At 42.6% G+C, this 15,499-nt stretch overlaps 1 protein-coding gene across 4 annotated transcripts in view; it reads left to right on the top strand.

Annotated features, from left to right (window-relative positions):
• SDK1 (sidekick cell adhesion molecule 1) overlaps positions 1 to 15,499 on the top strand; it is a 419,246-nt gene that overhangs the window by 360,945 nt on the left and 42,802 nt on the right. For 3 of the 4 annotated variants that reach the window (XM_064461553.1, XM_064461555.1, XM_064461556.1), the window contains 4 exons: positions 416 to 486; positions 5,342 to 5,477; positions 7,377 to 7,436; positions 9,433 to 9,534. In XM_064461553.1, the coding sequence (XP_064317623.1) occupies positions 416 to 486; positions 5,342 to 5,477; positions 7,377 to 7,436; positions 9,433 to 9,534 (369 nt within the window). The remainder of the gene's footprint in view (positions 1 to 415; positions 487 to 5,341; positions 5,478 to 7,376; positions 7,437 to 9,432; positions 9,535 to 15,499) is intronic. The other variant, XM_064461554.1, reaches the window with a different exon arrangement.

Here is a 15,499-nt window from a genome sequence, read left to right as displayed (position 1 = left end):
TTCTAAAAACAACGTGGGCTTGCCCTGTGGCAAAAATATCATAGAAAATTTGGGAGCAGTTTGCTCGCACTTTCAAGCATGCACACAGCTGGTTTAACTTCCTTTCAAATATGTATCCAGTTGTTTGTGTGCAGCTGGCACATTGCAGCTTCTTCCAGATTTATGCCCTCAGCTTTTCTCTTATTCCTGCTCAAGTTGCCAAGGCCACAGGTAGAGCAAGGGATGTATGAGAAGTGGCTGGCTTTCGCCTGGATTGCAATATTCATATCCACCGCACTGCTTTCGAGACCCACCACGTAGTAGCTGGCATAGAAGACTTTCTTCAGCCGCAAAGAAAGAGAGTCTGATGAATAAAAGCTGCCTGTTTTCTACCCTGTTGCTATAACTGCATTGGTTACCTTTTTTTCTTGTTTAGTTCCAGGTGAACCACCCGGTTCTGTGTTAGTAACTCCCCACACAACTTCATCTGTCCTTGTGCAGTGGCAGGTAGGTAAAATGAAAAATTTTGATTTTGCTGGAACAATTTTTTGGCTGCTTTGACTTGTTGACCTCAGTGGTACATTGCAAGGGACGTTTCCCTGAGTTGGAAGTATTGTAGGAAAGTTGAAGGACTGCAGCCACTTCCTTATTTTCCTGATCCAGGCATATATTTTAGTGATGGATGGAAATTTCTGGCAGTTGCTTTTACTTTGTGCCCCATAAGGCAAAGCTTGGGAGGTAAAGGAGTTTCCGTAGCGATGCCCAAGATCGTTACTTGTACAGATTCTCCTGTCCTTGATATCAATAGACACACATCTTTATACTGAAAACATTCAACAGAGTGCGGCGCTGGTAAAGATCAGGTAGTCAAAAGCTCTCTTTCGTTCGCATCGCATACTGCCTTCTTCAGCTGCTGAAATAATCAGAAGAGTGTGCTGTGCTTGAGATCCTGCTCATACCTTTGAGGAACTCCACATGCTCTTTTGGCTCTTTGAGGGCTAAAAATTGAGATTTCTTCAGAGAAAAGAAAGGCAGTTTGAGCTCTCCAGAATATCTCTGAGTTGGATGGGAAAGTATTCGTGCCAAGTCTGTGTTTTATATAGGCATTTCCTCTGCCTTCCTTTATCTTTCAATACTGGCCTCCTGGGAGATTCTGGAACATTTTGTGACCCAGTGCCTGAGGCTTCTTTTTGCAGAGTGAGCGTTAACAGAGGGAACCCAGTGGGGTACTGCACGTTATCCGTAACCTATCCTGGAAAGCCTCTCCCACCCTGCTCCCGAGACAATGTCCCACACACGTAATAAGGATAACTTTGGACAGATTATATTATAGTGAAAAATGTACATACACGTTTACAGTACAGATGGGGCTCCTTGTATTTTTGGAAAAAAAAAAAAAATGAGGGTCTGTTTATTGCTATGCAGCAGCACTTTAAAAATATGCCTGGCTGTACTGCGGGGTTGCTGGCCCAAGTTCACAGAGCATAATACTAAGCAACATCATTGCTTACAGCATGTTGAACAAATAGAAGTCATGTTGAACAGTTTTATCAAAGGAATTACAGAGAGATGTAAATCTACCACCCCACCTACAAATAAAGCCCACAGCGAAGAAGAAAGGGCGCGCAAAGAGAGGACAAAGAGGACACGAGGCATGATGTACCGCAGAAGTAAACATTCCCCCAATTGACTGATTATTGGCATGTAGTTAATGTGAAATAGGGGGTGTTTATGTAATTGGATGCTTTTTATTTCATGAAAACGAAATGGGGTTGTTGTGCCAGAGCCATCTCAGGGGAGTTGTGGGTGATTATGTGTCATTACTACATGTATATTATATTAATAGGTCCTGGTAATTTAGCCGTACTGTATTTTTCAAATAAACAAAAATCTTCAAGTCCCACAATAGCCTCCAATTAAGAGGAAGTTTCACAGCAGTGTCTAAGAAATAATGTAAACTGAAAACAGCAGTCAAGCTAAATGGGAGAGTAGATTTCCAAGCAAAGCTAAATTTTTAACTTTGAGCTGTGTTAATAATTCACAAAACAAACTCTACATGCACTATCTGTGCTTTCAGCTGCTTGGTCCAATCAGTCCATTATTTTTAAATTTAAAGTAGGAAGAAAATAAGTGATTTCCGTTGAGGTCTGTTGTATCAATAATGCAAGGTTATTTCAAATGTTCAGGGGGTTGTTACAGTTAACACTCAGGATCATGTACTGTTCTGCTTCTCCCTTAGAGATAACAATTATTCAGACTTACATTTTAGTCTTTTTTTATTATTATTTTATTTTTAAACAGCACAAAAGTGTTTCTCTTACTTCTGTACAACGTTATGGGCTGCCACTCACAATCATTTTGCCTATTTCAGCAGATCCCTCAGGCCTTCCTATAAAATCCTAAATAATCCATTACATCAAAAGCAGGGTTTTGTCCATGAAAGACAGATAGGAAGGGGAAGACCTGACCTTTTAGCAGAGTACCCTTTTCAGGAAAGAATCATCATTTCCATGGCAAGGAGAAAGACAGTTTTCAAGCCATTTATTTTCTGAGCTTTCCTGTCCTAAATTTAAAGGAAGGAAAAAATGGAGAATCACATGAAAACATAAGAAAACAATGTTTGCTATCAACAAATCAGTGTTGAGCCGCAATGAGGAATTAAGCTTTATCTGTTAGGGAGTTATATGGCAGAGCAGGGAGTAACAGTCTCTTTCTCAGCTTCAGCAGTGTTTTCCTGTTAAGATTCTGTAGGATATTCCACCTCAACTTTTTTTTTTTTTTTAATTAATAGTTAAAATGGGAAAAGACATTCAATCCTCCCAAAAGCACCTTCCTTCTAGGTAATAATTATCTGAAAAACAAGTCTAGGTAATGTTCACAATATTTTTTTCATTGTGTGAAGTTTATTTCCATGCTGGATAGGCTTTGTTTTCTTGCAGCCTCCCTCCTCCTTGCGGTGATGCACTCAAGATGTACCTCAGTGGGACAGTGCCTGCCTTTACCCTGTCTCTGGAGAAGGCAGTCCTCATGCTTTGTGCTGTGACTCGTCCCTGCCAGGGCAGAGGGAGGCAGGGACACTGCCGTGCTGTGGAGCCCTTCTCTGCCAGGGCATCATCAGAGCTAAAGCAACCTCTGTATAACGCAGGAAACAAATGATGAAAGTCAGAAGACTGGAGAAGGAAAAAAAAAAATCCTGGTTATACTAGTAATTGCCAGTAAACCATATCTCCTCTTCTCTACCTTGCGGAGAACGTTTCAGCCGGGCCATGAGCAGTCATGTCACCAGGCAGCCCCGGAGAAGACTGTCGCTTTGTTTGCTGTATTTGCTCAGTCCCTTGAACAAGGGGCTCAGTCTGAGACTAGGAAAGGCTGTTGTACAAGAGGTTGATTTATTTGCCTTGTAAAATGGAGCCTGAAAGGGAATATGATTGCCCTTTTTAAAATACGTTATGGGAGTAAACACCCCATAGGGAGAAGAACAATTTAACCAAAAGGCAATCTTAGCACAGGAACAAATGGTTATAAACTAGCTATGAATTATTTACATTAGAAATTAAATGAAGGTGTTTCTAACCACCCAAGAAGTGGGGCTTGGAAGAGCTTTCCAATAGGAGTACCGGGGAGCAGAAAAATCAGCTTGTTTTCTGGTGGAGGTTGCTCTGTTTGTGAAAAGGACTCAGGAAGGTGACTTTCTGCAGCCTTGAGGGCCTAGTCCTGGCGACTCTTGAGGCCCCTCGCAATCCTGTATTCCTAGGTCGTTCTGTAATGCAGATGCTAAATAACAGTGAAACGTGGTCAGAGCTTCTCCAAAGGGTGGAGCACAGTAATGATCATGAAACAGCGATGAATGAGGTTCTCCAACCATGCAGAGCAACTACAGCAAGATCTTGGGACTATGTGGATTGCTTTCAGCAGGCGCTGGGCAGGACAGCTGCAGAAGGAGGTGGCTTCTTGCAGGAGCAGTTCTGCTCCTTTTCCTGGTAGCTGTCTAGCTTCCTTCTACTCTGGTTCACATAATTTTCATTTTTGGTTTCCATAAACTGCAATCTTTCTACTTAATTCCTTCAGCGCTCACCCAAAGCAAAGTCCTTTGTACCGAAATAGGACAAGCCCTCTCTCTCCTTTTGCCATCATAATGAAGTAATGGAAAATTCTTGTCATTTCTGGAAGCAGAATGCTAGGTTATTACCAGATATCTTCCTCCTTTCCTGTAAAAATATTCTTACTTTCTTCATTAAAATTACATGTGGTATTACCTTCTATTGTCACAGCGTTTCACACTGGCGGTTAATTTTTCCACAATGGACAGAAGGTTTTCCTTAGTAAAGTTCACAAGACTGCTAGGGATCTTTCTGGATTAAAGGCGAGATCATCATTAAAATCCTTTTCATTTATACTTTCAGCCCCTTAAATTTCAGTACAAGAATCTTTAGAAGATAAATGGTTTGGGGCATCTTTTCTTCTCTGCAGTTCTTAGCCTGTATTAGGCTCGTGAAAGTAATTTTTTTTCTCCCAAACGTGAAGAATCCCTTTGCTTGTCTCTATTTAAGCAAGCCATTCAAACAGAAATCTCCTTTTCAGTGTACTGGCTGTATATCTGTACCTGAAGGAAGATGTCAGGAGCTGCTGAAGAATCCTTGCTGAGGTACTATGCCTTTGAGCATCTTCCAGCATGTTGCAGAAGAAAAAACACCCTCATATGTGGGCCAGCCCAGTGCCATACTGCTCCAGGCTGTCATGGAGGAGACCTGGGCTTGCCTGTGGGACTGGACCTGTGCAACACACCAGAGTCCATCACACTGTGACTATTCTCTAAATGCCTCTCTGAGGCTATTAGACCTATTTTCATCTTCCTAATTAAAGTCAGAATACACCAATTTTTTGTTATTCTTTCATCAGTTAAGTAATGCCAAATGAAGAATGTTCTGTGAATAGTCCCCAAGGAAAACAGCCACTAATGAAATTCTGTCTTTGACAAAATAATTTATTTCTTCTCATCTCGGAAGAAGTGAAATACTGTTTTGCTGTTCCACTGTTGGTGGCCAACAACATGCGTTTTCAGGGACATGTTTACTTATATTCTTTATCACACAGAAGTTTCTGTGGTCAATTTTTTCAGGTGTCAATTTTTAAGTACAGAACCTTTTGCAATTGCCACAGCTCAGCGAAATCATCAAAGCTGCCTTTAATTTGTGTTTTTCAAATTACACAACCTTTGACTCTGTACATTATTAATGACTATTTTCACCAGAAAGCACTGTGTCCCTTCGCACAGGACCGGCGTCAGCTACTGCCCGTTGTGATGGATGTTCGTTGCAATACATGTCTTAACAAGCCTGTTTTTAATGTGAATGTTTTTCAGCCACCCAAAGTTGAGAGTCTAAATGGTTTGCTGTTGGGATACCGGATCTACTATCGGGAGCTGGATTATGACACTGGATCTGGAACAGATTCCAAAACCATCCAGAACCCTTCAGCTTTAAGAGCAGAGATCACACGTAAGCCTGTGTTTTGGACCTTGTAATATCCCAGAATGGTAACGCATCGTCATACCAGACACTGTATGCCCTCTTGCCCCATGGAAATAACATACAGTTGTGTCTAAGAGTGCTGGGGATAATTTAGCATTTACACAATCAGGATGAAGATGCTGAAAAATGCTAATAACTCTGATCAGCATCGCTTGTAATGGTGCGGTCTAGTCTATGCCAGCATGTTTGAACTGATGTTCTGTCCCCCACGTATCCTCTGATTTCCTGCTTTCTGCTACCTCCGTTTCATGATTACCCTGGTATAATTTGTTCTGCCATCGGGCAAAAAAGGCAGAGACTTCATTTGTCTCAGCTAGGAACCTTTATCTTTCTTGCTATTTTTTAATACATTTTATAATTGAAATTTTATTTTTCTATTTGCGGTACAGGAAAACAGCTGAGGAGAAATTTTAAATAGAATTTTTACAATTTCCAAGTTCCTGTCCCTATTTTGGAAGAAAATAGCAAAAATGAGCAAGAATTTTAAGGTGCACGCTTGCCATGTTAGTCACTGGGGGTTTTGCCTCACATGGAAAGAAGGTGGAGAGGGAGAGGAATGATAGAAAAATGAAAAGGATTTTTAGACAGGCTAGAAAGGAAATCGGAGGGAAGAATAGGTAGAATAAGATGATGGGGAGGCAAAGATGTGAGCACTCAGTAGCCTGAGAAATATGGTCCAGCGATGAGACATGCTGACGGAGGGACCAGCTTTTGTCCTGTTTGATGTCAGTGGAATATTCAGTATAAGACAATACTCGCTCTAAGAGCAGCAGAATAGGGTTGAGTGAGACTATTTTAATATCTTACATCATCTTCCATGTTTCCCTGACCCCCCAAAAAAGTGGTTTCTACAAAAGTGAGAGTGATTTTTGTGGGGGTGTGGAAAAAATGGATCCTTTAAACATGACATAAAGCACCTAACTCTTACCTCACTGACATGGTCAGTGCCGAATGAGACTTCTCAGACTGTACAGAGTTTTAAGCAGGACAGTGTAAAGATGTAAAGCTCCTATAGGTGTAGGTATGTGCAAGCTGTTTTTTCCTGACAAAAGCTGAATGACTGACTATATATATTATTGTAAAATAATGACTTTGGATGCTCACTAGTCTCACAAGCCAGGGAGCACGTGAAACCTACCGGTTTCCTCTCTTCCCTCTTCTTGGCTGGCCCTGCAGCCATGTTCCTAATAGTTGTAGGGGAGAAAAACACATGCTGTACCTCTCCAGGGAGTCAAGAGAAAAAGAAAGGGCTGGAGACAAGTGTATTTGAAGAGAAATTTCCCTCTTTCTCCTCATGACAATTCTCACCTTAGTACACCTCTGTTCCTCGCTGACCTATGGTTTTGCACAGCTTAAAATATTATTACAATTCACTCAGAGCAGGAATATTGAATTCTGTAAGTGAAACTGTGGGAAATCTAGCACTCCTTTAAAGAAATGGGTCCTGTCCTATTGTAAGTGTTTGCTCTTTGTGGCCCATGTTCCAGGTCTTTACCCTGCAGCTCTTCAGGCTTTGAATTTTGCATGTTGAAAAATAAGGAGGTAATTCAGTGTTGAGAATTTCCCCCCTAGAAATTGCTTCCTTTTTACTCATTTGTTCCGTTTAGTCTAGGAGTCAGAACATTTCTGTGTTGTATATTTGTGAGTTTCTCTGTTTGAGGAAGAAATGAAACAGCCCCGTGTGAGCGAGATGCCTTTGATGTGTTACGAGAGAGTGATGTGATTTTATTGCCCTTCAAGGTATAGTCCTAAAGCTCAAACTGTGTATGTGTGCTGCATCATTTGCCTCTGTCTCTGCTGTACATCATTTGCAGTAACTATTTCCTTGCATTGTAACAAGCTTTCTGCTTTGCTTACCCTGAATAGCCCAAAGCAGCTTCAAGACAGTGAACAGCAGCTCTGCATTAACGACGTATGAATTAACACGTAAGTGCACATTGCCTTTAGATGAGACTCTTTGTAATGGTTCAAAATACACTACAGGCAAACTCGTATGGTTCCCCTCAGTGGATCTAGCAGAAATCAACACAGATTAATGATTCTGCTTTCTTGAGTTTCTTTTTCTTTAAGCCTTTGCTTTCCCTACATCAAGAGGTGTTGATGATGCAAGTGTAGGTAGCTGTTGTAAAAACGTGGCTGCTGGGAAGGTAAAACATTATTGACTGTAACAACCCAGTATTGCTGATGCTAAATGAATTTTGATTCACTTGCTACATATTTTGCAGTCCATCTGAGTTTATCTGTATCACATCATTAGTCCTATGATTCAAGCATTTCGATGCTCAGGCATTCTGTGGAGTAGGAGGCCAGTTTAGAGAGGGCCCAATAAATTTATGTGCATCTCCAGAGGTTTTTTCAATTGGAAATGAATAAAATAGCATTCGACAGAGTTAAAAGGCAAGTTGCTTTGTGGTGATGATGATTCACTAGATAGGTTTTGCCCAAGGCTTTTGAGTCACAGATTGTGATGGGCTAAAAAAATAAAAATGAAGCCCTATCCCCACTGAAACTTGCATGCATGAACTCTCATGTGTTCCATTTTCTTCCACATCCAGTTAACACTAAAATCTCCCTTGTGGCTTTTCATAGCAGCAATTAAAGTTTCCCTGCACAAGCTGCCCAGTACTATATCCTATATATCTTACTTTTATTTATTTATTTATTTACATACTTAGCATCCTTATTGCTGATTTGCTTGCTACGTGTTTTGCAGTCCATCTGAGTTTAGTGGTATCACATCAGAAAGTTAGTGGCATATCGGGTACCATTTGCAGAGTGCCTGAGACGGGGGAATGGTGCTGGGCTCCGAGTCAGATATAGGAGCACAACACTTGTAAACATTTCCCTGAAACCGAAATTAGATGAACCTGTATGATTAGGCTTATTGAAGCTTACCAAACCGATGGCATACTGTCAGCTACAGAGTTAAGGGTACTATGTGATTCATAGAGAGCAGAGAAAATTATTGGCAAAGGGAGGAATTTGGAATCCTGGCCATCCATGTCTTAATCAATTCAATGCTCATTTAAATACAGCAATTTATATTATTGATCACTGTAATTTCACTGTTAAATATTTTAGATGATAAATATTTCTGTTAGGATTGATTCTTTCATCTTGAAAATGCAAAATCTGAAATGAAACTGCTCAGGCGCTGCCTCCCCTAATGACATTGACATGATTCTACTCCACCCTCATTTGCATCTACTAACTACCCTCATAAAATTGTTTTTTTCTATATTTTTTTCACACTCTGGCTTTCCTGCCTCATCTGTCAGAGTAGTTTCTATATGTCAGCAAAGAAATTGGTTGCTGGGTGGCCAAATGGAGTCCAGACTTCAAATTCTCCTTTCTCTTTGTGATTGAGGTTCGGGCTGTGGTCACTTTGAAGGAGAAAGATACCCATGCAGTACTTCGAATGGGACTCCAGATTCCCCACTGCACATCTTCTGCACCCTGCTTCAGCTGTGATGTTCCTGAGCAGTGCAGTTGCTGAATGACTCCCTGGGTGGAGGTCCCCAGGATTAGGCAAAGGCTTGAAGCCATGTTCTTTCCTACCAGTAGAGATCCAAAGGAGCCCATATGTTGAAAATTCAAAGTAAGGTCCTGCCTTTTTCTGTCAGTAAGAATGACCTAGAGATGTTCCTCTAGTAGTTACCATCAGGAATGACTCCTCTTACTGGGCCTACACCGTGAGGAAACACTGGAAAATCCTGCCATTTCACTGCAAAGATCTTTCATAATTATGCAAATCCCGCTGTGATGTGTGAATTAAGGAAGGATGGAAGTAGAGATTGCACTAATTGTACTGTTTAATGCTGTATTTCACGAGAGAGAAATCTGCTGATAAAGAGGTGATGGAGTCTAAAAAGTACCTGTAATACAGTATAAATACATATAATACAATATTTTACTTTTACAGAGTTGAAGAAATACAAGAGATATGAAGTACTAATGACAGCATATAACGTAATTGGTGAGAGCCCTACCAGCACACCAGTGGAAGTGTTTGTGGGTGAAGCAGGTAGGTAAAAGGAAAATGAGTTTATTTTTTCCTTTTTTTTCAGTACTGACATGTTTTAATATTCTCCAGATAATATTTAATATTTATCCAGGAAAGGAATGATTTGAAAAATTCCCCTGTCATGATTACCTAGTTTTTTGGAGTGTCCTCTCCTGGAATATGTTGGCACTGACAGTTTCTTGCCATTTGAAAGCCAGGTGGTCTACATGAATAAGGGAGAAAGGGCATTTGAAAGAAAGAAGGGAATATATTTTTTGGAGTTGCAGGAGGATGTCTGTTCATACCAAATTAGCTTGAGGGAAGAATTGACTCAAGTTAAAGAAGTGAAAAGTGAAGCACAGGAAAACCACAAGGGAAAAGAAACAAAACAAAGGAGGCTTGTAAAGCTGGTTCTTTTATTTTATAGCTCTCTGTGTAGAGGCAGTGCCTCTGCACCACACCTTGCTGTATTTTTATGCTCTTGAAGCCAAGAAGACGTTGTCCCCAGTTTTTGCTAGCTTTGGGGGCACAGATGATGGTTACCCTCCGGAACATGCAGGCTCTATACCTGCATCCGGGCCCTACAGAAGCTGAGGGTCACTGGCACTATTCGTGTCTTTACTTATCACAGATCTAGTGCATGAATCCAGGCTGTATTTATGAAATGTAACTTGCTGATCATTTTAAAATCCCTTCATTGGAAGGCTGGAGGGGGCAACTGGGACAAGACAGTTTGCTAGACACTTCTTTGAATGCTTTGTGAAACAGGTGGTTTTGCAGAGCCCAGATAACTTGCAGCTGAGTCTGTTCTCAGTAACTCTGCTGAGAAGCGCAGGACTGGAATAGCTGATGTCTTCCTCACAGCCATCATGGTGGTGATGTATTTATGTTGACCCCAGCTGGAGAGCGGCTGGCGTTGAAACAGTTGTTAGTTATGGTATCAATTTCTGCAGCAGCATCTTTTGAAGCTTGGAACAAGAATAGGCGACGTGCACCCTCCTGTTGTTCAGTCTGCTGCCATGAATGAATCTGATTACGCTTTTGTTCTTCTGTCTCAAGGATGTAGAGGGTATCAAACCCAGCACTAATTCATTTTATTATTATTCATTAAATATTCTATTGCTCAAACAAAGCAAATCACATTTTTTTAAACTCTACTTAAACTTTTCTTTTCAAATATGGTGTAACATTCACTAACTTTCTCTGAAAGCTTAATGAATTAATCAGAGCAGCACAGTCCTGGAGAGACAGCTGGCAATATTTACCTTTTTTTCTAGTTTGCTGCTGCTCCAACTTACTTCTGCAACTGCAGCAAAGAAAGCCCCAAGTGGAACCAACTGTATCTGGCTTCAAAACACATTTTTGTTTCAGAGCTAAATATCTCACTGCTGCAAATGGAGCCAGCACATGAATTTATACACATGTACACGGCACAGAAAATCAGCTGGGGAAAACAAGGAAACGCTGTTATATCGTGTCTTTTAATCCCATGGTCCAGGTCTTCCTTATCGTAACTCAGGGAACAGGGCAATGGAAGGAGCCAAACTTGGGAGGAAACTGAGATATCCAGGAGACCTTCTGGCACAGGCAGGGCTCGTATATCTGAAGTTGTAGCGTGACTCAAATGGTTTTTTAGAGATACTGGATTTACCTCTGGTTAGGGACAATCCAGGTTCATGCGGTAGAAATGATGAATGTAGGATCTTCCTGCCGATTTTGACTCTTGTTGTGTGAAGTTATTATGCTTTGTTATATAACTGCCTCTTCCACCTCCAGAACTGGCTGTGATTGATACTGTGAGCAAAGTGATTGGAGCTGGTATTGCAATTTAAGTTTTAAATGGATTTGTAACACCTTTGAGTTAAAGTGTGCTGTGGAAATACAAGTTTCTGTTGTTATTGTTTGCTTGATGGCCTTACCCATGGTAAAGGCAGTTAAGCAGCAAGCAGGAAAAAATGGGTCGTCTTAGCTTCAGCGATGAGGCATCCATGTTAAAAATAAAGAAAACCTTCCCACTAAAGCAACAAGTGCTGACAACACAGGCATAGAACTGAACACAAAATGACTGAAGGGGACCAGTCCCTGGTCTGAAGGCCCCAGATAACTTACATGTCAGTACTGTTAAATGGTGCTTCGTTCTGCTGTAAGGGTTGCAGTAATTCTGGTAGGTGCGAGAATATTCCTCTCTTGGTTGTAAAAAGGAATATACAGCACACGCCTTTGGGGAAATGCGCTGGATTTGGGCCAGTTCAGTGCAAATACCCGATTCTGTGCAGTCCTGGTGGGTGTTTCATATAGCATGGGGCACCTGGAAATAATACGGATGGTTGATGTGCTGTCCAGCTTCTAGGTCTGGTACAGCCAGATGAGTGATGCAGAAGGAGGAGTGTCTATAATTCCTTCCTTCCCTCTTGTGCTCTCCCCTGTTAGATTTGAAGATTTTCCTATTGTCGTATCTGGATTTTAACAATAAAAGCTCAAGCAGGCTATGGAACCCTCTGACAAGCTTGGAAAAAAATGCCGTTCAAACCAACCTTCTGTTGTTTTGCCAGTCAAACAAGTAAAAAGCACCCAAATGGGGAGTTTCTCTTGAGCTGTAGCACATCATTGAGCTGTACTCCAGTTGACAGCCTCCTCGGGCAGCCCAAGTGCTCACGTCTCACTTGGCTCTGGCTGATGGGCAGCAGGAAATTTTGGGAGAGAACAACCTGGTGGTAGGCAATGGGCCAGACACGAATAACAGACCTCTGTACCCTGACTTGCCTGGTGACTAAGGGCGCTGGACGCAAGGGTTTTGGGTTTTTTTTTGCTACGGGTGGAGCAAAACATTTTTCTTGTTACAGTACTCCATAAGATCAAAGCCCCGGCAAAGGCTGCGTTTTGAGTTCTGCCTGGATGTTTGCAAAACTCACTGATGTGAAGAGCAATTCTTCCTCCTGCCAGGAGAGCAGGCTGGGAGTCCTTGTGCTCAGTGCAGCCGGGAAGGATGCTCTGCCTGTTCGGTCTGAAGAGAGCCGGTGTCCTTCCACCACCTGCCTCGAGCATCTGGATCCCTCTCCTCCACAGACCAGAAGATCCTCATAACACCGCCTGTTAAGAGCTGGCTGCAGCTCTGCCCTGCTCATTAGAGAAGCATGTGCATCTCCCAACAAATGACAGAAAAATTAAAAGCCGCCACTTGCAGAAATGAGGAAGGGCATCGCAGCCCCATCGGCAAGCCCCCTTCTTGCCTTGTTAATTCATTTAACAGTTCAGCTGTCGGGATGCTGGCTTTGACTGGGAAGGCAGTGAGTGTTCAGCGAGAGGCTGGGTACTGATATTCATCCCAGCCCTAAATGCAGCTGCTACCAGAGGTGCAGTTCTGCTCGACTGAAATTAAGACTCTGTTAGAGCAGCCACTATATCAAGAGCATTATTTTACCAGGTTGCTGTCACTATCTGATTGTGTGCTGGGCTCTGGAGTTCAGGAGACTCCACTACTTGCATTTTAATTACACAGAAATCACAGGTTTGGGGCAGGCGTGCTTCAACTAATTTGGGACGGTGAATAAAACGGAAGGCGGCAGTACAAATCCTGTGCTAATGAGCCTGCAGCCTCCAGTGCTTCTCCCATATACTGCAAAACCTTTCTGGATGAAAAATAATGGAATTCATAATTTCTTCCAGCAGCTGCTGCCAGAGGAGAGCGCGTGTATGCGGAGAGGAGGTAGCAGAAGGGGTGAAGCGCTCTGAGAGACACTAGCCTTTAAACAGGTTCTCAATCCATTTGTGTGAAGAGGGGAGTGACGTGTGCCATTGTAACTAATGGCGACATTGGTGACCTTCAGAATTCACTAGAACTGATGAGGCTGGTTTGTTGTTGTTTTTAATAATTACCTCTAAGAGCTGGTTCTGCAATGGGAAAGGGAAAGAGTAAAAAGAGCTGGAAGGCAAAGGATTCTTAGAAGTCCTCTGTTGAAATGCCACCTTGGTTGCTAGCATCATCTTTCAGAAAAGCAGGTTTCCTGGCCATCTCACTTTCTTCAAAATGAAACTGTAGCTTGGAAAGGAACAGGAGAAGGACGGGGGACTACTGCTGCTCACCTCTCTTTTCTTACCATCTTCAAAAACTTGAATTTACCTCTTGGTGCAAACCTTGCAGATGCCAAAGCAAATTCCCCACTGTTATCTGCCCTCTGCCTGCGGCTCCACAGGTGTTCCTGGAGTTCCCAAGCTTTATTTTGTCCACATGTAGCTGGCACGTGGAGGGCAGCTCTGCTCTGCCAGTAACTCAGAGCTGCCTGGCCATGTGCAGCATTTTACAGGCAAGGAGTAGAAACCATCTGGAAAGCTCCAAGACCAAAAATAGTGATTTAGGTTTGGGAAAGAGAAGACAAAATACAGAGAAGAAGCCACACTAACAAGAAAAAAGCCTCGTAAAGACACTAAGACTTGACTCCAGGCACCTGGCTCCCCTTATAAGCTGCTTCTAGCAAACAGCTCTTGTCCCTTCTTACCTGGTTATCTGTGTTTGGGCACTGTCCCGTTGCCTCTCACGCTCATGCCAGAGAAGTTTGTCAGAACAAGGCTGCTTTGTCCTTGAGTGTTTTCATCTTTTTCTGCAGGCCTCACTCTTTTCACACGTTCATACGGAATACCCTGCGTGGTGTCACCTCCCCATCGTAGGTCACCTTCTGGAGAAGGGAGTCCTGCAGCATTACCTTGGGCCCCCCTTTCTCTTATAGCACAGAAGCTTTATCTCCTTCTCTGCCCCGAATGTAGCTGAGAAGATGCTGTGCAGAGAAGTCCCCTGTGCCTCCTTGTTAACAGCCTACAAGAGGAATGACAACATCTCAGCACATTAGAGCTGGCAGCTTCAATCAGTCTGCTGTGGCCCCCTTGGCTGTTTTCTCCTATCTGTTTGGGACACGTGGGCCATGTCTCTCGGTGACTGACTGTGCCTATGCAGATAGGGAGCGCGTTGCTGCTGGCACAGCTAGAAGAACTGGGTGGGCATTTCCATCCCAGACGCCAGTGGAGGAGGGAAGAGAAGGATTACTGTGGCCATTTCACATTGCAGTAGTCTAAAACCTGTCAGCCTAGGGACAGTATCTTCCCTTGATAAACAAAAGGGGATGGAGGGAAGCTATCGGAAAGCAGTATAATAAATTACTGGTTCCACTTGCTCAAACTTTAAACAAAGGGATTGACCTTCCTTGGCACTTCAACAGCACCCAGCCTTTGAAATGTTAAGGTCTTTGCCTTTTAATTGTTGACACTTCTGAACATCAGCAAAAGGCTACTTTTGGGGGATGTCAGGGTGCTTGAAACATTGATTTTCCTTTTCCCTTCCCCTTTAAATTTAAAGAATCTGCAGAGCTGTTCCGACATCATGCTTAATTGTGAATGAGCTTTACACAGCCGTTCTGGGAATGCCCTGCTCCAGGAGTGACACTGGGTTTTATTCCTGTCCCAGTGTTTTTCTCCCTAAAGAAGCAGAAGTTCTCCTCTGAGCTTGGAGTTGAAGATCAAAGCCATGTTCCCCAACAATGCACTATAAGAGAGAATAAAGTCGGAGCAGAGCAAGAAAGGGGAACTGGGAAGGTGGAGAGGAAAATAGAAGTGGTGAGATGTTTCCTGTGACTGGGAAAGAGACCTCTTTTCAGTTTCTCTTGCATTACTGGAAACCAACGGCATTCTATTTCTGAGAGTAGGATCAGCCACTGGTACATCCCGCCAGTATTTCTTGGTGGATTTTAAACTCCTCCAAACTCACTCTGTATATGGTTTCCACTTGGGGTTTGTCTGCAGCAAGTCCAATTTGGATTTGCTGTTCCCGTCAATGCAGCTCCACTGGTGGTAATAGCAGTATAGATAGCACTCGGCTGCATTATCTAATCCTGCAGGGCTGTGACAGGGTACTAAAAAATAACAAACTAAAGTGTGCCTACATTAAAGCATTAGTCATTCCTTGTGTATAACTGGTATTGCTGCAGTGCTGGGGAAT

The sequence above is a fragment of the Phalacrocorax carbo genome, chromosome 10 (genome assembly GCF_963921805.1).
Source record: "Phalacrocorax carbo chromosome 10, bPhaCar2.1, whole genome shotgun sequence".
Taxonomy (NCBI): domain Eukaryota; kingdom Metazoa; phylum Chordata; class Aves; order Suliformes; family Phalacrocoracidae; genus Phalacrocorax; species Phalacrocorax carbo.
The sequence above is the reverse complement of the archived record's forward strand: the minus strand, read 5'-3'. Positions and strand labels throughout refer to the sequence as shown.